Here is a 27,410-nt window from a genome sequence, read left to right on the forward strand (position 1 = left end):
TTTCAACAATTGTTTGATTGACTTGATGAGTGAAGTGCTGACCTACACTTACAAACGGGAATTTCAACTTCATGCATACTGCAGGCGATTAGAGAGAAATTCACAGTTAAAGGTCACAATTATGGTAAAGCCCACTTATTTGCACAGCTAGATTCGATATGCAGTGTCTTGAGGATATTCTACATGCTTATGTTTTCAAAGATGTATCACAGCGGTTTTCTGCTTCTGAACTACAAGAAAGACAAGGTGCTATGTGAATGCAAAGGCTCACAATTTGCTTGTTTGCATCTGATGTGAAGATGGGAAAATGTTCTGTTAAATTCTCGACGAGTTCTTTTCCAGTAGTGCAAGTAATATGAACTTACATGTTTGTAATGGATACAAAGTCTAGATACTCATCTTCCTGTATACCTCATTTCCCTTGATCTTCTTATCTTCAGGAACTGGAACTTGATGATGTTGTCTTCCATTTGGAGTTCTATCATGTGAGCATGTTCGTTGAATCATTCTTATCACACATGTACAGAAAATGACTATTCTACCAAGTTGTTTCATTTCTTTGTTTATTTATTCTGGCCTAAGCTTGCGACCGGCACAATACCGCATCACTAACTATTGGTTTTCAAAACCAAAAATCAAGTGCATAATCAGTGAGTAGCAAGAAGAATTGCTACATGATTGGGGAAAAAGTATCACGAAAGTAAAAGGTTGAAAATCAGCTCACCAATGCGTGATCTCAGAGTCGCTTTGGATGATGGTTGGATGAAAGTAGAGGTTATCATCCAATATTCTTGCGTCGCCTTGTCTTTCTGTTTGTTTTTCTCAAAGCTGTGTGAGACAGACAAGCCCTTTCTCGAAGCTGACTCGCCTCACCATAACCTTTTAACTTAGCACCGAGCTAGGCTTCACTGCGACTGCTGCTTCTTCCTCGAAGGGAGGCTGTATTTCGGGTCCTTGCAGCCACCACTCTGCCTTACAGAGCTCTAGCTGAGAGCAGCACAAAGGAGGATTGATCGTATGGGTAGAAGAGACACTTCTGGTCACCATGGCGATCATACAGGTGTGTGTTCCGTTTTCGAGTTGGTAGCTTCTTTGTGTCGCTTCAGTTTGTTTGTTTATTTTTCTCTGTTTCCTCCAGCTTTGCTTTGACACTTAATGATGTGATCTGGGATTTTCTGAAATTCGCGGTGTCATACAGTGGTTTCAATGTTTCTGGATTCGCGGTTTTCGTTGTTGAATTGGTGAATTTGATGAGGGGATTGTAATTTGGACTGCGAATTGTGGTGTCTACCTTGTAACTGTTACCTTTAAAGCGCATTTGGATTTTGTTGTTTAATTTTCGGGTGGATGGTAATCGTGAGCTTGACTTCGAGGCATGCGCTTGCTAATTGATGTGCATTCGTGACTTATACTCTAGAGACTTTTGTAATCTGCCGCTTTGTTATACTCCTTAAATCGTGTCCGTGTATGACTGTTTTGGACTGTTGTATTGCATGCTTTCTACAATTAATGCTGCTAATGAGATGGTTGGCTTAATTTTTGCTGGAGACTGTAATAGCATCTGTCACTTATGAAAAGTTTCGCGAGACGGCTATTGATGTCGATTCAAACTGAATAAGTGCTTGCTTAATTAAGATTTAGGGTTTAAAAGCAGAGGATTTGAGTGGTTTACGTAGCTTAGTCAATGTAATGTATCTTACAAGTTAAGAAGTTGGGAGGATTGCCATGCTTAATGAACTTACGTGTTGTGCATGCAGAAGTCACGACTGAGCACCGTTGTCCGATCAATTGGTAATCCAGGGACCGTGCTTGATGTCGATAAGTTGTATCTTGAAAGAAAACGCATTCTCGAACAGAGACGACAGTCGAGGTAATAATATATGCTCACCCACTAGTGCCCGTTTCTCTTGTTGATCTGAAACTAATATGAAAATCCTCATTTGTCTTGGCCATGTACATGTCGAAGGGATGGTTTTAGTTGCACAGGATGATAATTAACTTTAATGTGGTGCTTCGGCAAATAGGAATGGAGTTGCTGCTGTCGGCTCCTCTGAATTAGCTCGAAGGCTGGTTCCCTCGTGGGATGAAGGTGTGCAATCACTTTCATCAAGAGCAATGTGAATCTGTTTTTATCTTTTTATTTTTTTTCAAATTGCTTTTACATTGTTGGCGTCTTGCTTTTGGAACGTACTTTTTGAGCGATGTCATTTTTTACTTGTGTAACACCTGCTGGTATCGTTGCTTTCTGTAATTACAGCTCCAGCGAAAATTCGACACGCTTACGAGCAGTTCTTGGTGGCTGTTAAGGAGTTGATAGATGGCGAGGTTCCTCCCGATGAATTGCAGCAATCTGCAAGTCTAATATATGATTCAATTCATGATCTAGACGGTGCAAGTTCAGGGCCTGTATATAATCAGAAACGGTACTACGGTCTGTTTGAGGTGTTTAATTCTCTTGGTAGTTTCTGTGTTAGTGATCGAATGTCGTGGTCACTTTTGAAGTACACTAGTTTTTTTCTTGTTGTCTAATGTGACTGATTGGCTGCAGAGAAAAGCTAGCAAATATATTCGGCCAAACATTCCCAAAGGATCAATTATTGAAAGTTGCAGATCTGGCTAATCAGATACACGTATGGCAGCTGGCTTCAAATGTCAATCAGAAGTCGTCCAGCAAGAAACCTGGAAATATTCTAGATGAGTTTGGTTCAAACTTGAGCTTTCAAGTTCCAGCTGCTAGTTCTGACGAATTCGAGGATATTAGTGATGACGATGAAGACGATTGGGATGATCTTGGGATTAATTCTAGTCTGGAAGATACTGCAATTGTCGCTTCAAGTGCTGTATCACAGCAAACAGATGGCTCAGCCAGCATGCCTCACAAAGGAGAATGGCCGTCTTCTACCAGTAATGGGGTGGGTGGAATTACCCTAAGATGGTACTATGAAGCGTGTGAGCAAGCAAGTCATGGTCAATTTTCCGGGTCTGAGTTGGCTATGGCTCTTTATCGCGTCCTTGACTCTGAACGGTCAGAAGATGAGGTGAGAATACCATTGGACATATATTTTGAACTCAGTTGATTACTCGCATCCATACACATGAAGTGTATTAAACAATTCCATGCTGTAATCTTTGTTGAAGTGACATAACCACTAGATTCAAATGCTCTATTTTAAACAAGTCAGTTGAAGTGGAAAGCTTGATATTTCAGATCACTTGCAGATTTTCTTAGATTATGATACGATATTAGCTTACATGACGTATTCTACGACGCTGACATGATATTAGAGGGCAGCTTACTTCGCTTATATGCAAGCTGGATGACTAGGTAACAAGACCCTTCAACTTGGGTGTGCCTTGTTTTGGAGTTTGATCTGTACTTACTTATTATGGTTACCTTTGGAATTGTAGATTGCAGGAGAATTGTTCGATCTTGTTGGCGACGGAGGATTTGAACTAATTCAAGAGCTTTTGCAGGTATTGTCTCCATTATTTTGTTGCATTCGCATTTCACTTATGATAAGTACAAGCTAGATGTGTTAATTTCAGTATTTCGTGAGAGTTTCTTTTTGTATTTATGCAATCTCAGGTTGCCCCTGGCTCATGCGGTTTTTTTGGATTGTACTCTTAAGTTTGAGACGGTTATATTATTCAGCTACAACTTTTGTTTTCTTATATTTTGCAAATTCCACCTTGGTCGTGCAGCATCGCAAGGAGATTGTGGAGCTTGTACATAAAGCTATTTCCATCTGCAAGTCAGACAAAGCTAGTTCTGGTCCAACGCCTCGCATGCCCAGCTATGGCACGCAGGTTTCTATTTTTTTCTTTAATTTTTTAATTTGTTTTCCTATGTGACCTTGGTGTGAGTGTAGTAAAGTAAATGTGTCTACGGGAAAATGAAAGGAAATGCATTCTGATTTATCATTTCTTATGGATCAATTATTAATTTTGCCATGTACGGATTGTGTCAAATTGATTCCAAGTTTCACTTCAGTGATGTATCCTTGCTAAAGGGTTCTTGTATTACAATGTGGCTGAATTTGGAATGCTGATATTAACAGGTGAGTGTTCATTCCGACTTAGATAAACAGCTAGATAAGCTCCGCAAAAAGGAAGAGAAGAAACAAGCCAAACGAGTCGCTAATGGGGATAGCGATGCAGCACTTGAGTGGTTATCGGGGTTAGGAGGTTTCTATGCTTTGGTGGAGGCCAGTGAGAAAGGAAGTGGCGTGATCGACGGTTTGGTAGGCAAAGGGGATGATACGCTGTTGACTGGGGCAATTCTACCGCAAGGTTCTATTCGGAAAGTATTCAAAGGCTACGAGGAAGTACGAGTTCCAGCAATAGTCACCGCTGCACTGAAACCAAACGAGAAGCTGGTAATAAAGATCTCTTTCTTGCAGAAATTAAAGTTCTGCTTTTCCTGAATAGAAATGTCATCAATATTTTAGGACTTATAGTTTAGATTTTTGTTGCAAATTTTGCTAATTTTGGTCGGTTTCTCAGATCAAAATAGGAGAATTACCGAATTTTGCACAACTTGCATTCGAAGGATACAAGACACTCAATCGAATACAAAGTCGTATATTTCCTACAGCCTTCAATAGTAACGAGAACATACTTGTAAGTAATATCGATGGTCACCTGTAGTCATGTCATCCTTTGAAGTACTTTATGGTGCTTTGTTTCGGTGAACTTTCTCACTTCGCTGCACCTTTGGTCACTCGTGACTTTGCTTTACTTTTAAGCAAGAATAATTCTTTCGATGCGATGATCAAATGACATCTTCTACTCACGAATTTTTGGGGACATGGGAGACGTAATATTGAATGAATGGTTTTTCTCATATACAATTAACATGCCAACTTGAACAGGTTTGTGCTCCAACTGGTGCTGGTAAAACGAATATCGCCATGATCTCAGTACTTCATGAGGTATTTTCGCTGATAATGTTATTGAGGCAGCATCTAATGTTTTGAATTCATTTGTTTACTAAGCAAGCTGCCGTTTCTTAGTTTTTTACATTTTAGTTTTCCAATCTAAAAATGCTCGTTTGTATCTATCTTGAAAGTGTTCTGGTTCATTTAGTTTGCTCACGTGTATTTTGGCATACAGATAGGGCAGAATATGAAGTATGGCGTGCTGCAAAAAAATGATTTCAAGATTGTTTACGTAGCTCCCATGAAGGTACGTTGTGGGGGTTTGCAAGGAGGTGTTAGCAAGCTTATTTGAATGCGTCGCTTACTGCTTTGCAGTTCTAATCAAGGGTTGACAGCTTTGGTAAATGATCGGCTGTTTCGATTTCATTGATTACGTCCAAATCTGATTAAGTGCATTAATGTTCATTCAAGAATATCAAGTGTACTTTTGGGATTTCTTCTGAGTGCAGGCACTTGCAGCGGAGATGACACAAGCATTTAGTCGCAGGCTAGCAGCCTTGGATGTGGTCGTGAAAGAATTAACTGGAGACATGCAATTAACTAAACGTGAGCTTGAAGAAACTCAGGTAAAAGTCTATTCACAAATTTTAAGAGCCCCCAATGTCTGTTTGTTCATGTGAAACACGTTTTTCTTCTTTTTGTTGCATTTTTTTTCTGTGGTTCATCGTGGCCTATTGATGCATATTTGACGTACAGTCAGGTAAACTGTATGTTGCTTTTTAAATTACCTTATCTCGCATGAGACAACTACTCTGAGCTAGTTCATAGAGAAGACTTTACTGTGTTACTCTGTGTGAGCTTTGCTAGTGTCTGATACTTTCATATTGTTTTCATTGAGTTTCGATAAGCTTGAGCTTAATTAGACTTTGGGGGCATTGGCAGATGATTGTAACTACACCGGAGAAGTGGGATGTAATTACACGTAAAAGCAGCGATATGGCACTGGCTACTCTGGTGAAGCTATTGATTATTGATGAGGTCCATCTGTTGAATGATGACCGTGGTCCTGTCATTGAAACCCTTGTGGCCCGAACTCTTCGTCAGGTAATTTATTTTGGTTTTTTTCATGCAACCAAAAGTGCTGTCTGAGAGGTTCATTGCCTCTTTCGTTTGCAGACGGGAACTACCTTTATCGGATTTGAGTTAAAGAAAGTCCTTAATCATGGACTCTGAATCATACAATACTATATCTTATGAAATAGTGGATGAAAATGATTAACAAGTATATTTTATGTTTTGAATTTTCACATGTTTATTTCCTTGCTGAACTTGTATGGGATAGCAAGCAGGAGATGACTTTAGATGGTTTTCATGATTGCGTTATGGTGGTAACTCTGAGTCATTTAAGTTTGGTCTAGGCAAGGAGGAGCAGAATAGAACGCTGACATAAATCATCTGCTCGACTGAAAGTTATATTTTTGGACACTTGCAGGTGGAATCGACACAAAGCATGATCCGTATTGTTGGACTTTCAGCTACTCTTCCTAATTACTTGGAGGTCTGGTGTGGCTCACTGATCGAATGTTTCAATTTCATGTTGAGATGATAATGGCTTGAATTATACAAATTTTACTCATTTTACTTGTGAAGGACCTGTTATATTTCTGTTCATTGATTTTGTCTTTTTATTTCCTAACTTAGTCCTTCTCATGAGCTAGTCCAATCATCAAGATTTCTATTGATTGTTTTATTTCTGTTTTAAAATCTTGCAGGTTGCACAGTTTTTGAGGGTGAATGCAGAAACAGGGCTCTTCTACTTCGATGCAAGCTACCGTCCGGTACCACTTTCTCAACAGTATATTGGTATCACTGAACAGAACTTTGTTCTTCGCAATCAGCTCATGAATGAAGTCTGCTATACGAAGGTATATAATAAATCTCTAAGTTTTGTGTTTTTGAGTTTTTGAGTTTTTGTGTTTTTGAATTCTTTTTGCCTTATTTCCCTGATTTGAGTAGCCGAAAGTAGCGTTTTCTTCATATTCTTAAGGAAATGCATGTACATGTTTGGTGGCGGGAGTATCACACGGCATCTGCATGGTATAGCATTAGTTCTGGGGCTTGAGGCTGTGCTTGATTGTCTGTACCGGGCTGACAGAACCAGGTTGACAGAAATCAGTGCGAATGCAATAACTTTGTGATTTGTGCTTTACATTGCAGGTAATGGAGGCAATCAAGCGTGGGCAACAAGCAATGGTTTTCGTTCATTCGCGGAAAGACACAGTGAAGTCAGCGCGCAGTCTGGTATTACAATGCTCTCGTGATTCTATTTCCCTTTCTTTAAACGTACCTGAAGTGGCCAATGTTTATCACCCTGCATTGCCGGTTCATGAGCGTTACAACGCATCACAAACTAATGATGTTGAACCCCTCCTGTTTTTGACTGGTGTACTTGAGGATTGATGGAATGTACATGTACATGCCTGTTGGTAATGTGGTACAGTTCGTATTTTAATGCTATTCCAAATCTTTTGCAGGTGGAGATTGCTCAACGTAATAATCAGTTGTCACTACTTACCGACGTCTCTGAGCTCCCGTTGTATGGAATGATGAAGGTACTTTTGACAGTTTCATATGTATTCCTTGTAACATAACACATGACTCAATCATATTATGCTCTTCATATAATATTCCAAATTTAGTTTCTATTAAATCATGCTAAACTGAACTTGTAATAGTGTGCGTTTTTGGCCTGCACCGTCGATTTTTATTGGATGGGGGCTTTATAGAGTGCACCTAGATTACTCTAAAATTTTCGTTGTTTCGACATATCAAACAGAAAGAAGTGACAAAGTCAAGGAATCGAGAGCTAGTTGAGCTATTTGGTTCAGCATTTGGCGTCCATCATGCTGGGATGCTAAGGTCGGACCGAAACCTTACTGAACGACTCTTTTCAGAAGGAATGATTAAGGTATTCTCAATCCTCCACTGAATATTCGGTGTTTTCTTGGATCTTCTGTGGTTTGCGCTATCCTGGTTTAATAGCGAAGGTTTTATTCCTTGCGAAATTGTAGTTTGATGAGAATTTCGGTTCATGCGCTAATTTTCAACAATAATGTGGGGACTTTGATTTATACAGACGACTCACCGTAGTATCAAATGATGATAGAAATTAATTTTTTTGGAACGGGGTTCGTAGCCGAAGTAGGTGGAAATTTTTTATTTCTTTTTAGTCCGATGAAATTTTAAAAGCTTGAAGAGCTATTTTTATGCAGGTTTTGGTTTGCACAGCTACCCTTGCATGGGGAGTGAATCTTCCAGCTCATATGGTTGTAATTAAGGTCAGTTTGTCCTCCATTTTTTGGTGTTGCAGAGACGCTGATTGGCATGAGAATCTGTGTAAGTTGCCGATCATCGTATGATGTTCTAATTGAAAACTTTTACAGTAAGATCTTTTTCTCTAAATCTGTTGATTTCAATGACATCACAGGGAACACAACTCTATGACCCTAAAGCTGGTGGTTGGCGCGAGCTTGGTATGCTTGATGTTATGCAGGTAATTGTTTCCTCGTGATGACATGTAGAATGGGTGATTCGTCATTAGAAACTTGGATAAGATGCCTATGATTATCTATTTGGGAGATTGAGCGACTCATTGCACATTGTATTGTTCCATCAAGACTTGCTTTTGCAGTTCTTTTTTGAGTGAGATGCATTCACCCGCTATACTGGTCCATAATTGATTGTTATTTTTCAAGTTTGAGAAGGTATGTGTTTTATTTGCAGGTTCCATTTATGTGTATACTGATTAGTTTACAACTATTTGACAGATATTTGGAAGAGCAGGAAGACCACAGTTTGATACCAGTGGTGAAGGCATTATTATCACAACCCATAATAAACTCTCTCACTATCTTCGACTTCTTACTCATCAATTGCCGATTGAGAGCCAGGTCTGTACCCTCTTTAGTTTTGAGATAATCTCGGCGTTCACCAAGTTGATGAGGTGTTGTGTGGGGTTGTAAGCTTCTGTGGGTGTTTGAACAACTTTTCTCATCTTCTTTATGCGGCATTATTTCATAAACTGTAGTTTCTTTAAATATTACATGGTTTTTAGGCATTAGTAAAGAAGTAAATGATCATATAAGTATTTAATACTTTGTGTAGTTGTTTAGGGGTTTCACTAAGTGGATTTAAGTAGTCATTTTTGGTAGTCGTAGAGTGATTTCATATCAAGTCGTATGATTAGGGCATTTCCATAGTTATACTTTCTGAATGGATTAAAGACCGATCTCTTGTGTCCAGCAAATAGAATTTGTGAGCGGAAGGAGAGTTTTTCACCAAGAACATTGAATCACTTATCAAGAAGATTATAGGATTATTTCTTTAGGATAATGTTAAGGTTTGGATGATTGTAGTGCTCAATACAAAGTGTTTCGTTCTGTGTAATTTTGCAGTTTGTGACTTCTTTAAAAGACAATTTGAATGCGGAAGTGGTACTAGGGACTGTTACCAATGTCAAGGAAGCAATTGCTTGGCTTGGATATACTTATCTCTTTGTCCGTATGTTGAAGAATCCTCTTGTGTACGGCATGTCTTGGGAAGAGGTACGCATGTATTCTGACAAAGTGTACACTTCTATAATATTCGTGTCCTTTTTTTTTTGGGTTAATATGTATTAGATATTAATCTCGTCAATCTGAATAGTGCACAAAAATTGTCTGACGAGTGTCTAATGAAGGCTGTCGCATGCTTCTTACAATGGTGGTACTGCAGGCTGTGATGGATCCTGGGCTTTTAGCAAAACGCAAAGCGCTCATTACAGATGCTGCACGTGAACTTGACAAAGCAAAAATGATGCGATTCGATGAAAAAAGTGGGAACTTATATGTAACTGATCTTGGACGGGTTGCTAGTCATTTCTACATACAATACACTAGTGTGGAGACCTACAATGAGATGCTGAAGCGTCATATGAATGAAGCTGAGGTAGTTGGTTGTTTTTTCAGTTCCCACCTCACAGCAGTGAAAATGATCTTGTCATTTTATCTTAGAATCAACCTTATCATGGTTCTGTGGACGCAGTAATGTAAGGGAATGCATGGGTATGAAAATGAATTTCTTAACACCGGTCAGATTTAATTGTAAGCCTTATTACAACCATGTGCAATTTCTATGACGGATGCAGTTAATTCACATGGTTGCTCATTCATCTGAGTTTGAGAATATTATGGTAAGAGAAGAGGAGCAGCAAGAACTGGCACAGCTTGTTAGGAGTCATTGCCCTTTCGAAGTTAAAGGGGGCCCAGAAGATAAATATGGGAAGATCAACATTCTCATTCAGGTCTCTACTCTTTTTTAAGCTTGTATACTCTCTGGTTCTTGTAACTTGTGAGTGCATGTTCGTGAATTCGGTTCGGGTCCAAACAAGCCATATTGTTTCTCTGAAAGTTTCTCAAACGATGTTTGTACCAGGTGTATCTTTCTCGAGGGTTTGTGGATGGCTTTTCCCTTGTGGCTGACAGTTCCTATATTAACGCCAGTTTAGGCCGCATCATGCGAGCTCTGTTTGAAATATGTTTACGACGAAGTTGGGTGACTATGACAACCCTTCTGCTAGAATTTTGCAAAGCAGTCGATCGACGTGTCTGGCCTCATCAGCACCCACTTCGCCAATTCGATGCTATTCTATCCTCGGACGTAAGATCTTTTAATATCTTGATTATTATTATTATTATTATTATTATTATTATTTTTTTCTGAACTAATTTGGTCGTGTAAGATTTATTTGTCTAATGTATTATTTACAGACAAGGATCTTGTTTTATTCAGATTTTGTACAAACTCGAAAGCAGAGATGCAACAATGGAGCGTTTATATAATATGGATGACAAGCAAATCGGAGAACTGATTCGGCATCCTCATGGTGGGAAGGTACACGCTACGGCTTGAATTAAATAAAGTGATTTCTTTTTTTTTCTGAAATTTACGCCCGATATTTTGAGTTGACTTGTGTGGATTGCAATTAATTAGCAAGTAGTCATTCTTCATCTTTTCTTAGTGATCTGCTCCGTCTTCATCGGAGTTTTGTTCGACAACTTAATTATTTGTCTAAGCTCAAGTTTGCCATCTCATGGTCTTTCGTAAGTTCAGCAGTACAGTAGTATTTCGTGTAGCGTTTGAATTCTACGTTTTATAGGATTTTCTATGATTTGATTTGGCGTGAAAGTCAGTTCATGTGTTGTATGTGTTGCAGCTAGTTGTGCAGTGTTTAAGATACTTTCCACGGGTAGAGCTTTCTGCCAACATCAGCCCTATTACTCGGACTGTACTCCAGGTAAATATTTTTCGCTTGAGTTCGTAGAGTAGAGAAATGTGCGATTAAACATATCCTTTAGACTCTTGTTAACTTTTGACGATTCTGAAGCATGTCTTGGTTGGTGCAGGTTGCGTTGACTATCACTATACCAGATGATTTTGATTGGAAAGATAAAGTTCACGGCTTGTCCGAACGTTGGTGGATATGGGTTGAGGTCAGCTGGCTTTTCTTTTAAATCGACTTTATTTTAGTTGCTCCTGACTTTTGTTCTATTCTTTGTTCTCTCACAATCTCGTTGAAAGTAATGCCCTCTGACGAGCATCGGCTGTGGATTTCAAACAGGATTCTGATAATGAGCATATTTATCATTCGGAACTTCTCAGCATGAGCAGAAAAACCGTTAAAGAAAAAAAGATAATTCTTTCCTTCACTATCCCCATATTTGAACCTCTGCCGAGCCAGTATTACATTCGAGCGATTTCAGACAAGTGGCTTCACGCTGAAGCTCTTCACACAGTCTCCTTTCAGCATCTTATTCTACCTGAGGTGATATTTCTGCTTGTGAATGATTCGTCACTACAGCGGTGACGTGATCATCAGAGTTTGATCTTTAATGTAGATTTGTGTGACTTGAGTTTGTCGCTTATCAGATCTAAACTTTTTTAATGTAACTTTTTTGAAGTACTGAGGTTTTGTACGGTTTGTTGGGATGAATGGAAAGCAACATCCTCCACATACGGAGTTGCTGGACTTAAGGCCTCTTCCTCTGGCAGCACTTGGCAATAAAGAATATGAGAAGCTTTACAACTTCACGCATTTTAATCCGATTCAAACCCAGGTTTGACTCTTGCATGATAAAGATTATCAGAGTGCTTTGTTTTCGTATCTTCTAGATGTTTCAGTTTGATCTAATTAAATCAATTAATTCCTTCAATGTTTTCCATATACTTAAGGGAATAAACTACGTCAAGTATTAATTGGCGGATATTAATGCAGGAGCCCTACGTATTTTATTAGTCTCATTACTGTGTCAACTGGTCAGCGTGAAAGTTAGATTATTGCGTTGTGAAATTGAAGTCAAAAGTTGTTGTGCAGGCCTTTCACACACTCTATCACACGGATAACAATGTTCTGCTTGGTGCTCCAACTGGTAGTGGAAAGACTATTTCTTCAGAACTAGCCATTATGCGGCTTTTTAATACATATCCTGATATGAAGGTGAGGAGTTTGTACAATTTCTTTCAAGTTATAACTGCTTTGGTCATCAACCTTAATCCTTCTGTAGGAGTTTACGGACTAAATTGTATCAAAGTTATTGTAGTTGTTCATGCTATTCTATGTATTAGTAAACTGTTGGAGAAAATGCATCCTGTCTTTTCCTCATAACTGTTTGAGGAAGAGTATGTAATGGAACTTATTGCTTACACTGCCTTTTGTAATTTTGAGGGCTGTTTCTGTGATGTGGCAGGTCATTTACATTGCTCCACTTAAGGCACTTGTCAGGGAGAGAATGGATGGCTGGGGAAAAGGTTTTGCTCACGCTCTAAATAAGAAATTGGTAAGTTATGTTGGTTGTGGACAAAGTTGACTTAGAATGCCTACTGGGACAACCTTCAAAATTTGGTAATATATCCACTAGTTTTTACCTCTCATAATATTCGGAAATTCTGTCAGTGACGTTCTGACGTGTGATTGAAGTCGTAGAATTATTCACTCTAAAGCAATGAAAACATTAAATGAGATGGTAAAGAGAACTTGGTGTATTCACAAAGATTCATTCTTTGTAATGTATGTGATTGGTGAATATTTTAAGACTCTATTGTTATTGTACAGGTGGAGTTGACAGGAGATTTTACACCCGATATGAGAGCACTGCTCGCAGCTGATATTATCATCTCAACGCCTGAGAAGTGGGATGGTATTAGCCGTAATTGGCATAACCGGAGTTATGTTACAAAGGTTTGTGCACATAGAGCAAAGCAAACATTTTTTTCTCTTTTAACATTGGGTTAAGTTTGTATCGCTTGGAATCATACTTCTTTTTCAGCACCTTTGCTAAGGCATTTCTTTTACTAAGTTTTGTTGTTATTTTCATGCAATACAGGTGGGATTAATGGTGATCGATGAGATTCACCTCCTTGGAGCTGACCGTGGACCCATTCTAGAGGTAGACATAAATGCTACCTTGTTGTGGAAGTGCACATATGGTAGCAACATGTATTGCGCTGTTGTGGGATTATGATGAATGACTTCTTTATGTTGTCTCTTGTTTTGTTGTATATGTCTTTAAAAGACTCGCTTTGTTTGCTTGAACAACTTGTTTATAGGTCATTGTATCCCGCATGCGATATATATCTTCTCAGACAGGAGCTCCTGTTCGCTTCATCGGATTATCCACAGCGCTTGCTAATGCTCGGTGATTCTTTTTCTCTATTTTAAAATAATGATTTGCTTCCAGAATACTTAAGGGCAAAGCTGAGTTCATAAGAGGAAATTGCGTGAATATCCTCTTATTAAACTTGGTTTAAATTGTCTATGCAGGGACTTGGCTAACTGGCTTGGAATTGAGGAAGTTGGTCTTTACAATTTTAAGCCCAGCGTTCGGCCTGTGCCACTTGAAGTTCACATTCAGGTACTTATTACCGAGAAGTGGTTAGTTTGATGTGTTCCACACAAACCACTGTCTACAAGTTTACTTAAACTTCAAGTTTTAAGTACGAATTTTAGTTGGCTTGAGAAGCGAACTTCTGCCTTCTCGGATGCCAGGATATCTATGTCTGCCAATATCAACATAGCGGCACTATCCATCCTTTATGTTGTTTACACAAATACTTCTTACCTGGGCAGTTGATTTTTTTCAATTACTTTTATTTTTCTCATTTGAATTTGAGGGACATAAAATCCTCAAGTGCTTCAGTAGATGTACCACTTGGCCGCTCCTAGATGTTCAGGTGCGAATGTAGTCTGTTATTTTCATTTATGCTTTTAGCTTTGTCAGGTACATTAATAACCTTTTGAAACCATTCCAGAAGCTTCTGTGTTTCATTGTTGGGTTATTAATCCTGTCTGTTGTGCTTGGACAGGGTTATCCTGGGAAGTTCTATTGCCCAAGAATGAACAGCATGAACAAGCCAACATACGCAGCAATAACAACCCATTCTCCCTTTAAACCAGTTCTTATATTTGTGTCATCTCGTCGTCAAACTCGTTTGACAGCTCTGGACCTCATACAGGTGTGTTACTCATCTCTATCACTATCTAGTCGAATCATGTCATTTTGTATTGCAAGTTTAAGAAAGTTTCCTCTATAGTCTTATTTTATAATTGTATTATTTGAGACCGTAAATTTTCTGCAAAGAAAGCACTTCACTTGGTACTTGGGCACTCTCAGAAATGTAGGGTTCCTCAGCTACATTTTTAGCCAAACCTGAGTTGAACAATAGACTGCGCTTTTTTTTGTTTTGTTGTTTTTTACTCATTAGAGATCACTTAACTCATGATCATCACCTGAAATGCAGTACGCGTCTGCCGATGAAAGACCACGGCAGTTTGTGAACATGACAGATGATGAAATGGATATGGTTCTTTCCCAAGTACAAGATGAAAATTTAAAACATACTCTTCAATTTGGTGTTGGACTGCATCATGCTGGTTTGAACGATCGAGATCGATCTCTTGTTGAGGAACTTTTTACCAACACAAAAATTCAGGTATTTTTTCATGAATTTCTTTCTATCAGGAGAGTATTAATTTACTCAGTACTACAAATAATCTCATTTTGTAAAGAACATTTTCAATGAACAATGTTTTTATCGTGTCTCTTAGCAGCAAGTACGATTTTTTGTCATTTCTTACCTTAAGCTGCAGTAAGAAACTTGTTATTACCAACATTATTAGCTTCTTGTTATTAGGTTTTTGTATGTGAATTTTCTTGTTTCTTAGCTACTATTTTTCATTCAATCACTCTGTACAGAGAATATATGTGTTCTAGGTAATCAATTGTAGTTTGGTCCTATTCATTTTGTTGACTCAATTGGTCTTGGCTGCCAATATTATCACTGATTGGTACTTGCTTCCTATTTGTTTCTCTGGTGGGGCAGATATTGGTTTGTACAAGCACACTGGCGTGGGGTGTTAATCTTCCAGCTCACCTTGTTGTCATAAAGGTGGAGCTCATGCATACATTGATGAATACCTCAACCTTTCAATACAATTCATTGATGACGTCGTCGCATCGCTTATCATGGCTGTTTTTGGTGCGGTCATGTAATTTTGATGAGTGCCATTTAGATCTGCAATATTAGCAGTACTCGGTATTCATTAACCCACTTCCAATAGTTCGGTTTCAGCAACTCAGAGTTGAATGTTCCTTTGCAATCGGGTCTTAGGAATTGTGTTGTCTATTTTGACAGGGTACTGAGTTCTTCGATGGCAAGACAAAGCGCTATGTAGACTTTCCTATCACAGATGTTCTCCAGATGATGGGTCGTGCTGGTCGACCTCAGTATGATCAGCATGGTAAAGCCGTCATCTTAGTACATGATCCCAAGAAAAGCTTTTACAAGAAGGTACATTCCTGTGTACAGACCTTCAGTAAGCATACTGTTTGGTTTTGCTCTGTTCTAGAAAAGGGGTATAAGTATTAACTACTACTATGCTTGTACAGTTTCTGTATGAACCTTTTCCGGTTGAAAGCATGCTCACGCACCACCTTCATGATCATTTTAATGCGGAGGTGGTGGCTGGTACAATATCAAGCAAGCAAGATGCCATCGATTATTTGACCTGGACATACCTTTTCCGGCGCCTGGTGGGTTTTTTTTCCAAGGACTCATTCAGACTCTAGACTTTTTATGTACTTGAATGTTTACATTTGTATACTTTGGCTGTTGGAGCTATCAAAGCTTTTGTGCTCATCCATTTATCGCGTTCACTCTGGAAATGATAGTAGTTGCAAAATGGGTCTTGGTAAGGGTCATTTCTATTCTAGTTTTCATCCTTGAACTTAATTTTATTGTATTTTTGTTATTTTCTTATTGAATGCCTTTTATTTTTACTCAATCTAGGTCAAGAACCCGAGTTTTTATGACCTTGGAGATACCACTAGCGCTTCCATCAATGCATACCTATCAGGGTACTGAACCTCATTCACCTACAAGCCTTCACTACGTTTGAAAATGATCTTGATCATTGTTATCATGTTTTGAAGGAAACTTATACATAGTTTGATCAGTTGAGTCGACTGGGTCTGCTTTACGTTTAGTTACATTTTATGATCCTCTTTGTCACCGTTGGTCTTATGTTTGATCAATAGATTGTACTATGACTTTTTGTCCATCCGCTGGAGGTGTCGCTCAAACTAACTGACAATTTAGGACCAGCTAAGCCTTGAATTTCTTTTTGGTAACGAAACAGAAGTTTATGGATGACTCCGCGAGTATCTTTAGAAGGGAACGTTTTGTAACACTCTTGTTCGAGTATTACTGTTCTTTCACCCCTTCGATTACAATATGGAGATTTGCTCTACTTGTGACTGACGCTAGTTGGTACTTTGGTGCTTTTTCAACAGATTGGTGAACAGCACTCTTCAAGCCCTTGAAGATGGGGGTTGTCTAAGAGTGAACGAGGATGACACAGTCGAACCATTAGTGATGGGTAGTATTGCATCTCAGTATTACTTGCATTACACAACTGTTGCATTGTTCAGCGCCAATATTCGTGCGGATACATCTCTTGAGGTAAAGGGCTGTCATAATGAGTGGTTCTCGCTGTCATTATTTCGTAATTAGTTAATCATCCCTGCTTTAAGAAATAAAAGCGAATTCTATTTAGACATGCCCAATGCAATCGAAAATATTAAGGTGACATCAAATCGAATTGGGATCAATAATCTTCACTGTTAATAAGGCATTTTATCGCAACTAATGCTAAAGTTGAACATGCTTTTCAATGACGTGGCAGGCTCTTCTTCAAGTTTTGAGTGGAGCTGCAGAATTTGACGAATTGCCAGTTCGGCATAATGAGGTCGAATTTTGAACTTGGTTTTCTATAGGTTCAAGTGATGTGAAATGTGTACGTGTGATGAGTTTAATGTATCTAAGCTAGTCAATTTATCTATTTATCGTTGGTTTTCTAATCCTTCTTTGGTTACGAACTTAATGAAGGCACGGATTTTCAGGATAAAGTTAATGAGGGGCTTGCAAAGGAAGTACGCTGGCCTGTTGACATGCGTGCACTTGATGATCCACACGTGAAAACGAATTTGCTTCTGCAGGTAAACGCAAAGTCTAAAATACGAACCCAGCTCTTGAAACCTTCAACGTGTATCCAAGGAAGCGTGCAATTGGAATCAAGCTTTAAGTTTTCTATTCTGTACCTATCATATCTGACTATCTTGTTAACCTTGTGGACAATGGAATGAGCAGGCTCATTTCTCAAGGATTGATCTACCTGTAAGCGACTACGTTACGGATACCAAGTCTGTATTGGACCAAAGCATACGTGTATTGCAAGCCATGGTAGATGTGGCTGCTAATGGTGGCTGGCTCGAAACTGCTCTTTCCACTATGCATCTTCTTCAGATGATCATGCAGGTATCTCTTCGATTCTGCAATCTCTAAAGCTTTACGACATTGCTGGTCTTGAACCGTGGTTGTGCATTTTGTGGGTTTGGTCGCCATGAACTTTAGCAAGAATGCCGTCATTTTTTTGATTGGGCAACCGGCTGTGATGTCTCTATCTTTACTTCAAGCACTGCGTCTTCATTTTGTTTAGCACAGTTTTAAATAGTTTTAAATACTGTTCTTATGTGCAGAATACCGTGGATGTTGACGTGTTTTTTGATTCGTGCATTGTGCATCTATGTAGGGCCTTTGGTGGGAGAAGGATGATCGATTAGCGCTGAAGATGTTGCCATACGTGAACAGTGATGTATTGTCTGTTTTTAAAGATCGTGGTATAGTATCTGGAAACGATTTGCTCTCAAGCACGGCAGATCAAGTAAGAGGGGCTTTAAGGACTGTGATTGGCCCTCCACAGGTCACAGAATTTCTGAATGTGCGTAAGCGGTACTTCACTCTTTTTTTCTACTTAATGGTTCTAGAGCTTGGGTTTCATCTTTAGAATGGCTTTTTTTCTGTGATCCTGGCGCTCCTCTGTTAGACTATCAGCTTTTGCTCTAATCAGCTCTAATTTTGGTCTTCTTATGTTTTGCTTTTGTATGCTTGGTACTTGTCCAAGAGTGTCCTATATAGAAATTCTAGCAACGAGAAAATAAGTCGGTGATCAATGACATAGTGGATTGTCTCATTCATAGTATTCTGAAGGCATTGAAGATTAACTGAAAGTATTGCAGGTATGGATGAGATTGCCTCGTACGGAAGTAAAATGGAAGTTGGAACCAAGCGGAGGAGATAAGAGCAAAGAGTGGGTTCTGCGTGTTGAAGTTTCCAGACGCGTTTTAAAACGGATGCCAAATGCGAGGGCTTACGTTCCCCATTTTCCAAAGGTTGGATCTTTCTAGATTTCACTTGCTCTCAAGATTGGAATATCGTTAACTCTTTGTAGTGCTTTAGTAGATTTGGTTTCTTTTCTACCATAGTTTCAGTTTACATTACATGCACAAATCTTTAGCCCTTTAAACTAGTTAACTTAGCAGTATTCTGAAACTGTAGGTCAAAGACGAAGGCTGGTGGCTTGTGGCTGGAAACCCGAAGACGCGTGAGGTCTACGCACTAAAGCGGGTCACATTCTTGGAACACTTGCGATCAAATTTGGTTCTACCAAAGCATTTGAAGCCTGAATCTGAGGTAGAGTCTTGCTCAGCAGTATTTTGAAGACTTCTCTAGCTCCTTTGGATTTCTTTCTTGGCTTTTTGGCTTCGATAGGTTCTGATTAATCTCCATATCGTACAGCTCCTGTCAGGAAGCACTTAGATTAATTGATGTATTTGCGGAATCTGGGATCACTGTTTGTACTTGGTAATACCAACGTAGCAAGGACAGGTCTTACCAAGTTCTTCTCTTAACTTCAAATACCATGGTGTTCACTTGTAACATTTTTTTCGTCTGTGTTTGTGCAGCCTATCAAACTCTATTTGGTGTCAGACTGTTACGTCGGGCTTGACCAAGAGTTCGAGATTCGAAGAGCATGTTGACGTGAGAATTTTTTTATTTGGATTTAAAGAAAAGGGTTTACCGCATTAAGGTATCCTTAATGATGGCTACTGAATGTATTACAACGAGGAAGTTCACTTACTGAATGAAACAAATCACCGGATGGAAATTTGTTCGATGACTATTTTTGTAATGTGCATTTTTAGACAAATTACTTCTTCTCAGTAACAAGAACCATGCAGCAGTCCTTTGAATTATCAAGTAATTGATAAAATAGATTTCAAAAGCTTGGAGCTTGTTGAGGTTTGCTTGTGGACCTCACGGTTGACTGCAATGTGAAGCAGACGATATTGATGGAAATCCTTTCAATAATTAGTTGCCAGAGTACCGAGTGATGGTTTGGTACTTAATTTTAAGTTGGAGAGTTGTAATCTAACTCCTAATGTGATTTTCTTGTTCTCATGATTGCAACGTTATTTTTTGGGCTTTCCTGAACCACGCCATGTGTATGTAGTTGGGAAGAGCTTCTAATTGAAGCCCAGTGTTCCTTGATTTTCTTTCAATGGTGATCATTAGTTTACTAGAAGTACATTAAGCTGTCATCCATGAAATGTTAATTCAATACTTGCAATTTCCAACTTCCAGCCAGCTTTTGTGTGCTCAGCTGGGTGTCCTAGAGAAAATGAAATTCTTTCTAATTTACTCATTTTCAGATTTGGTTTTTACAAAAATATTATCTGAAACTTACAGAATCAAAGAAATAAATAAATAGATGTGTTTTTATTGTTAACTTGTATACCTTATTGCTTATTTTGGTATTTTAATAAATAATATAAAATAATTAAATGTATATAATAATAAAGAATTGTATATATATAGATACATATTTTTTGATTAAACATTGTAGCTTTTAGCATCACAAATGAATTTTAAATACAATTTTAAGTGATTTTTGCTTGTCATATATAAAAATTATATAATTTAAAGTTTGTTTAATTATAGTAGTTTGATTTTGTCACAATGAATGAGTCTAAATGTATCTAATAACATTGTTATAATAGTAAGAAGAATACAAATATAACAAATAATGCTTGTGAATAATATGGTTGTTTTGCATAATCATAATATTGTATATTATGCTAGTGTTATGTCATATTAATATTCAAATTTAAAGAAGTGTGTTTTAAATAATATCATCAATCAAATTTTATTTAGTCCTTATGTTTTAAAATAACTCGATGAAAAAGAAATAAAATATGTGGATAAACAATAAATAACTAGAAAAATGAAATTAAAAAATAAATAAAAATAAAAAATAAAAACATGTGCTCATTTTGAATAAATATTAATGAGTACTGAATTAAACAATTCTATGAAATATTGTCCAAAGATGCAAGTAATTAATTGTTTGATGGATTGGGAAGCTAAATACTAATAGTATATCTAACAAGTAAGCAAATTTTTATTTTTGCAATGATTGCTATTATGTGTAAATATTCATGAGATATATTTACACATAGATTCTAACATCAGATAACAAAGAAATTATACAAATCATGTTAAGTACTACAAAGAAATTTATCTTTATCTAAAGCAATCTAATAAACAAATAAACTTCGCTAAAATGATCAACCATGAGCAAATTTAACAAAAAAGCATAGAAATTCGTGGAGCATGTACAATCTACAGACACACGGAAGAGAAAGTGAGAAATTAAAAATTTCAATAGCCAAAAATATGCACAGACCTTCGAAAAATATATATTAATTATGGACCAACGTGATTTAGATCAAATGGATATACACTGATCATGAACTGATACTATGTCAGCATCTGAGGAAGTCAATCGCCTGTCACCGCCCCAGCACCTTGTCGGTAGATAGTCTACCGACAGATATGACAAAACAAGGAAGAGAGATGACGAAATGAGGGTTAGTTAGATCCCATCCTGCTCAAGACATGAGCAACTCTGTCGAGATTTTGGACTCAGTCTGCACAAAATTTCAGTGACGATGAATTCTTCGGGTGAGACGAGAACAACAACAACAACCCAGATTTCTGAAAGCACGAATGAACACTTTTGCCTGAGATTTTAGGGTTTAGGATTCCGAGGAAGAAATGGCCTGTAAGATTGAGTGAGAAAGGGGCAGCGTGGTTGAATTCGTAGTGCAATGAACAGTGAACTTGTGGGTTGTTGTTTTTAGAGCTGAAGAGAAGGTTTTTAATATAATTTCCAGCCAGGCTGATGGCAGTCTGAATTGCATTGCACATGCTTCTTCTCGTTGGGTGTATGTTTTTGCAATGTACATGCTGCTGCATCGAGCAGAAATGACGCTCCGGGTCGAGCACTTTGCCAGTTCGATGGAGTGGGGGCTCATCACTCGAGGTTCTTCTGCATTGGGTGTGGGTAGAAGCAGTTTAGGGACTAGCAGAGTTTCGTATGATCCCAAGCACCGGGTGTCGATTATGGTTGAAAACCCCTGCACTTGTACTCGACTCAGCCTTGGAAAGAGTCTCTTTCGGGATGGACCCATGTGCAGTAGCTTTGGTCGGGAATTTCGAAGAATTGGGGCAATGTCACCGTTCGCCAGGTTTGATGGTGGAACAGGCGGCGAGGGGAAGATGAGCAGGGAAGGATTTATGAGCAAAGCCTGGGGCGCATTGCACAAGCCTATTGTGTTTCCTGATTTGGTGAAATGGATGCACAGCTTGCTCCCAACGGAGAAGAAGCTGTGGACCGCCGGCATAGTGCTCCTGTTGGCAGCCATTGCGTGGCTCCGGAACTTGGCTGCGTCGGGGCTGATCGATGACACCGAGCCTCTTTTCGCTGAAGCTGCTCGTCAAATGTAAGTTCTCGAAACTCTTTCTCTCCCGACTTGTAAACTGTAAGGCATGATGGCATGTTACAATGCCGATTCCGTTTGTATTGTTTCCGGATGTTGTGACCACCATGGAGTACTTAGACTCAGCTCGTTAGTAAAATACTCAACTGGGAATTAGTTTCAAAGCGTGGATCTTCCTTGTTGTGACTCTCTCCTTCATATCTGTACATAGATGATGACAACCTTCCTCGACCATTTTCTAGGGTTCAATATATGCATAACAATACGCTTTGCTCAACATTGTATATGATGGAAGCGAATGATTCCACGCTTCTCACAAATTCTGGCAGAACTTTGCTGAGTATGCAACTCAATCGGGTCTAAAGAGATGGATACAATCCCATCACCAGCGCTACTTAATTGAAAGTATTTTGGATTCCGCAGCATGACAGATGTATGTTGTGTTCCAGGTTAGCGACGGGTGATTATGTTACTCCCCAGTTCAATGCGCAGCCTCGCTTTGACAAGCCCATTCTCATCTACTGGCTCATGGCCCTTTCAGTAGGCATTCTCTTTATATTGCTTAATTGTGTCTATGCTAGACAAAGCACTGATAATTGCTTTCGTCTCCCACTTATCTAGCGATATAGTCTGTCAGCTGTTTCGAAACTAAACTTGATCATGAGCTCCCTGCTGAATTCCTGAGACATCTTGGCATTAATGCCGTTGTTTCCATTGCAGGGGAAGTTGTTCGGTCCGAGTGTTTGGGCGTTGAGGCTTCCATCAACTATCTGTGCACTAGGACTTCTTATGGGTCTTCTATCGACTGTGAAGCAATTCGGGACAAGCAATTCATATAATGATGTAGAGACACAATCGGAAAAGTCTCAAGCTTTATCGTCTGTCGGAGAACACTATATCCCAGCAGTGATCACAATCTCAGCATTTGCTCTCAATCTCGAGGTTTGTTGCTGCAAACCTTTAAGCGAGTTATGAGGTATGGGGTTGAGTTATTTGACCCCTGTTGGTTTGAATACCAACCCATGTCAGTTAATTTTCTGGTATTGGCTTTGTGGGATGCGCTGAATACGGATTCGCTAAGGATCTCTATCGCTCAAAAAACTTCAAATGTGATTACCTTTCTCATTTCACTTCACTCAAAGTCGAGGAAGTGCGGCTACAACTGCTGTGCAAGATGAGTTTCGAGGCTTTTGTTCGAAGTCATTTCCTCCTTTGTATGAGGTTAAATCAGTCGTTCCGTTACGATTTTAACTAACCGATTGATGAAGGTCGTGGCTTGGGGGAGCACAGCCTTGTCTGACATGCTTTTAACGAGTATGCTTGGCGCATCACTGCTAAGCTTTTTCTGGGGCTACGTTGGTCGTTCTCTCACCCCACCCAAGCACCAGTGGGGTTATATATTCTCGGCAGTCTTTATGGGACTTGCTTGTCTTTCTAAAGGACCTGTTGGGATTGCACTTCCTGTGAGTATATTCCGAACCACATGATATGTTAACAAAAGATATCAGGCTTAATAATCAACTGGTACAATCCGTCATAACAATTTTCGAGTTCAAAGATGCATTTATGCATGTATTCGTTATCCTTGTCCTTATGCAACATTTGGAGAAATACTCTTGACTTTCTTGCTGATTTGAGACTACAGGTGTTGGTCTGTGCATTGTTTCTTCTAAGCAGAGGAGAACTTTTGGAAGTCCTTTTGTAAGATCCGTGATGCCTAGCATTGCTACTTTTAATCAGAACCACCGATTTCCTGTTCATATGGTGGGCGAGTGTTCGTTGTTCCTAATTTCTGTTCGATTTTCTCCTTTCTAGACCAGCTATGTCTTAACCAGGCTTGAAACCAATATTGATTTTTGATATCCATGTGAAATTTTTTGCCGAACACATCCTCTTAACAATTTATCCTTCACTTAGATCTTGTGTCAAGTATTTGCAGCAGGTTATATCTCATTTTGACCCCAGTGGGATCATTGCTTTGTTTTGACAATGGCTCTTGATGGCAGTGAGGAGATACCTTTTTGGAAGAGTATCATGACGCTGTTAATCATAAATGTACCCTGGTATGGCGCAATGGCCGTAAAGCACGGACTTACTTACATCTTTACTTTTTTTGGATATCACAATCTCGAGGTACTAGACTATCATCAGCAGAATGACGGTTGTTCATTCTTAATCGCTTTCTCATCTCACTAGTGACCACTTGAGGTACAACTTGCAATCAATTACGTACCCTTTAAGGTGCTTCAAAATTGAAACCTTCAAATGTTTATTTGAGTGTGTTGTCGTCTCCTTCCTGTAAGATTTAGTCCTGTTTAATTTGCAAACAGAGTTTTTGGCATGCAGCGTTTTATGCAAGGTGTCAATCATCATGGAGGCAGACCGTGGTGGTATGGTTTGGCTGTGGTAGCCGTTTTGTATTACCCCTGGTCATTGTCCATACCTCCAGCACTCCTGCAAGCTGGTCCATGGAGGCAGTCTTGGCGGCTGGTCAGAAGGTGTCAAACTCTCCCGCTTTTTGCAGCAAGTTGGCTGATTGCAGGTTTTGTGCTCTTCGCTCTGTCCTCCAGTCAGGTAAACTAAGACTTTAAATCTTGTATTGGCAGCTGTTTTACTTCTCTGAATCATTGGCATGCGGAAGTTCTACTTAGTTCTATTAATGTATAATGAGTCTACTTAATTTAGGTCATGCGCGTTAAATTTTTTGCTTCACTGGTTGAAGATCGGTGACGAATTCGCAGTACTAAACAAGCTCTTTTGATCCACATAGCTGCCATCGTACTACTTGCCTGTGGCACCAGCAATTGCTATTCTTTTTGCTACACATGCATCCAATGATATATCACAAGACAAGAGTGGAATACTCTCGAGCCTTTTCCCTGCAGTATTGTATGAGTTGTTGGCGGTTTTGTTCTGGTTTTCGCCGGGCTTCCTCCTGATGTCTGGTGACAAAGTGGTGAGTTTTCGCTTCCCCTTGTTACTCTTCTGTCTTCTTTCTGGCAGATTTCTGTTGATCTACGCACAATCATTGGATGCATATCACAGCAAGGTCATGGTTCTCGTTGAATGACCTGATCACTCTTATTACCGTGTGGTAGGGAGAAAAATCTGCTGTAAGCCTTCTATTTGTCAACACCTACAAACAATATTTTCTTGATAGAGAAGCTTGTGATCTTCTGCAGGCTGCCGAAATAGGACGACTCATAAGTGAAAGGCATTTGCATAGAATTTCTTGTGTGCTATTTGGACTTGCTGGAATAGTCACATTTCGAACGGCAGAGTTTAGTAGTGCTCTTGGTTCGTGGATGCAACCAGTGGAGCGGAAGGAAGAAAGTCCAATGGAAAAGTCTGCAAGAACATTTCTGCCAACTTGGGTAGTGCATGCAACTGTGATGGTTTGTTTTCTTGGAGCATTCTTGACACCTGTGTATAGTTTGGTTGATTGTGTTCGTCAGGCTCCCCTTCGACAGTTGGCCTACACGGCCACAGCACAACAGGTTAGTTTTTGTCCTATAACTCTCATAGCAGTTCGTGCTGTAATACCATCAGGAAATGCAACTCTGATTTTTTGCACTGTAATTTTGGCGGCTTTGGCTGTTGTTAGACCTTATGCTCACCTTAACCGATTATCTTAGGTAGCTCCATCTACAGGTGTGTTCTTAAAGAAAAGAAATTACTAATTTGACGCTTGGATTGCCCACCAATGTGTTCTGTAGCTACTATTGTGTGTGGACTTAATTATATTCCGTAGTGGTGATTTCAGGTTAAAGTCGTGTCTCACATCTAAACCAAGCCACAACAGATCCTTATGTTTACTGCGCTAGTAAGCGCTAATAATTGTTAGTGTTATTCCGTGGGCAGAAAACTGGGGAGCCGCTTATTATGGTGGGGCCGAGAATGCCAAGCGTGGTTTATTACAGCAAGTCAGTTCCCTCCAATCATCTTTTCTAGTGCCTTAGATTTTTTACCCATTATTTTAGGCACAGATAGGATGTTGGGGTGATCCATTTGCGCACAAGATACGATTGTAATTAGTGATTCACGGACTTGATGAATGCGTACCATTGGATTGTGGGCATCGTTGCGGTATAATGTGAACTGTTGTATCGTCTACGTTTAGAGAGTCAATTGGTCAGCCCTGTAATACGACCTTACCTTGAGCACCATATTAGTCATCCATCTGTTCGACAAACATTAAACTGCCTGGAGTGTTGGCAAATTGCGAAGACTAGTAATATGAAGTCCTGTTGCTTTAGTTGCATTAATAGTCCTGTTGATGCTTCTGGATTTTGCAGACTGCCAACAGCATTCTTCGACTCACCTCGAGAGGCAGTGGTGGCTATCCAGGAAGAAGCAGCACCTTGGTATGTTGTTTCCACAGTAAACATACATAACTTATATTGTTTCGAGTATGGCTCCATTATCACTGAATATTATTCTTGGTCTCACTTAGTTGAGGACCTTTTCATAAATATGAGACGGAGGGAGTTTGACTCAATTTATCCTTGTTAGATCTGACCTCAGAGATAAGCTTTTTCCTTGCATGTGCAGGGTCACTTCTGCTCTTGTCATCACTGAGGTGGATGCAGCTCTCTTTCAACCTCCACCTGATATTCTCGCCGCTTCTGGAGACTACAGACTCTTACGCTTGCACAAGAATCCAAAACCATTAGCACCTGAAACTTCCTGTCACCCACAATCAGTGGAGGGCTTGTAATGATTTAATGAACGTGTAGCTTGAATAGGTACCAAACAACTCTCCTTGATTTCACTTTCATGAATGTATGTTAAGCGTGAGATTAATCTGTCAGTGCCTGTTCTGTAAGTACTCTCAACTGCATGATAATTCGGTGGATTACTAACTTAAGGAATAATCCTAACTGATACTACCTGATCAGATATCCTGCAGATGCGCGAGCACTGCTTTGTAATTGTTGGTGCTGCCGAATTCTGGACTTGGAGTGAGCTTGCTGGTTCGTTTTGGACATCTTACTGATTGTTTGAGCACCTTCTTTCCAGTGTAGACGTCATCTTAGTTCTTGCGTAACATCTAGTTCAGTTTTAGACAACCGAATGTTCAGGTAATGGGTTGGGTTCCTTTGTACTTCCTGTAATGTTTGTTCAACAAAGATGAATAACTTGCATTAAATCTGATTTATGTGCGTGTTGTTTAAGGAAGACACGTGTTTGAACTTGCTTAATTATATAATTCCAGAAGATGTACTATGAAGTATGTCACATGTTCGAATATCAATGACAA

General features: G+C 39.2%; 2 protein-coding genes across 4 annotated transcripts; both read left to right on the forward strand.

The window, feature by feature from the left end:
• The first annotated feature begins 864 nt into the window (after window positions 1–864).
• On the forward strand, window positions 865–19,723 carry LOC112278990 (DExH-box ATP-dependent RNA helicase DExH14). Of its 2 annotated transcripts, none has more exons than XR_016498699.1 (50): window positions 865–1,060; window positions 1,758–1,870; window positions 2,025–2,089; window positions 2,258–2,423; window positions 2,549–3,038; window positions 3,409–3,474; window positions 3,703–3,807; window positions 4,059–4,376; window positions 4,504–4,620; window positions 4,872–4,931; window positions 5,113–5,184; window positions 5,387–5,503; window positions 5,820–5,981; window positions 6,370–6,435; window positions 6,650–6,802; window positions 7,095–7,178; window positions 7,412–7,489; window positions 7,714–7,845; window positions 8,150–8,215; window positions 8,365–8,430; window positions 8,705–8,827; window positions 9,332–9,481; window positions 9,651–9,863; window positions 10,063–10,218; window positions 10,350–10,574; window positions 10,707–10,808; window positions 11,131–11,211; window positions 11,321–11,407; window positions 11,536–11,739; window positions 11,915–12,031; window positions 12,289–12,411; window positions 12,662–12,751; window positions 13,027–13,152; window positions 13,298–13,360; window positions 13,521–13,609; window positions 13,735–13,825; window positions 14,277–14,426; window positions 14,712–14,903; window positions 15,294–15,359; window positions 15,606–15,761; window positions 15,860–16,003; window positions 16,260–16,327; window positions 16,763–16,931; window positions 17,155–17,217; window positions 17,358–17,467; window positions 17,619–17,786; window positions 18,061–18,249; window positions 18,548–18,700; window positions 18,867–19,001; window positions 19,274–19,488. XR_016498699.1 is itself a non-coding variant. In XM_024512986.3 (50 exons), the coding sequence occupies exons 1-50, from the start codon at window positions 1,046–1,048 to the stop codon at window positions 19,346–19,348; spliced, it is 6,375 nt and encodes a 2,124-aa protein (XP_024368754.1). In that variant the 5' UTR covers window positions 865–1,045; the 3' UTR covers window positions 19,349–19,723. The 2 variants fall into 2 exon arrangements, 1 of the variants encoding a protein (XP_024368754.1); XM_024512986.3 differs by having other exon boundaries at window positions 17,372–17,467; window positions 19,274–19,723.
• A 1,503-nt stretch (window positions 19,724–21,226) lies between these two features.
• Window positions 21,227–27,299, forward strand: LOC112279176 (uncharacterized). 2 transcript variants are annotated; one of them, XM_024513363.3, is made up of 13 exons: window positions 21,227–22,153; window positions 22,600–22,690; window positions 22,871–23,092; window positions 23,419–23,613; window positions 23,796–23,851; window positions 24,157–24,283; window positions 24,497–24,724; window positions 24,921–25,106; window positions 25,333–25,647; window positions 26,012–26,073; window positions 26,446–26,514; window positions 26,702–26,895; window positions 27,049–27,299. In XM_024513363.3, exons 1-12 carry the CDS (start codon window positions 21,609–21,611, stop codon window positions 26,865–26,867), a joined length of 2,262 nt encoding a protein of 753 aa, XP_024369131.1. In that variant the 5' UTR covers window positions 21,227–21,608; the 3' UTR covers window positions 26,868–26,895; window positions 27,049–27,299. The 2 variants fall into 2 exon arrangements, 1 of the variants encoding a protein (XP_024369131.1); XR_016498709.1 differs by having other exon boundaries at window positions 21,247–22,153; window positions 25,914–26,073.
• Window positions 27,300–27,410: the final 111 nt, after the last annotated feature.

Source organism: Physcomitrium patens, chromosome 2 (assembly GCF_059467195.1).
Source record: "Physcomitrium patens ecotype Gransden chromosome 2, ASM5946719v1, whole genome shotgun sequence".
Classification (NCBI taxonomy): Eukaryota; Viridiplantae; Streptophyta; class Bryopsida; order Funariales; family Funariaceae; genus Physcomitrium; species Physcomitrium patens.

Bases quoted from the DNA above. Each gene is read 5' to 3' on its own strand.
- LOC112278990 (XM_024512986.3), top strand. The intron at 6,803-7,094 runs GTATATAATAAA...TTTACATTGCAG, and splicing joins ATGAAGTCTGCTATACGAAG to GTAATGGAGGCAATCAAGCG. The intron at 16,328-16,762 runs GTACTGAACCTC...CTTTTTCAACAG, and splicing joins ATCAATGCATACCTATCAGG to ATTGGTGAACAGCACTCTTC.
- LOC112279176 (XM_024513363.3), top strand. From the start codon at position 21,609: ATGTACATGCTGCTGCATCGAGCAGAAATGACGCTCCGGGTCGAGCAC. The intron at 23,093-23,418 runs GTTTGTTGCTGC...CGATTGATGAAG, and splicing joins CATTTGCTCTCAATCTCGAG to GTCGTGGCTTGGGGGAGCAC. The intron at 24,284-24,496 runs GTACTAGACTAT...TTTGGCATGCAG, and splicing joins TTGGATATCACAATCTCGAG to CGTTTTATGCAAGGTGTCAA.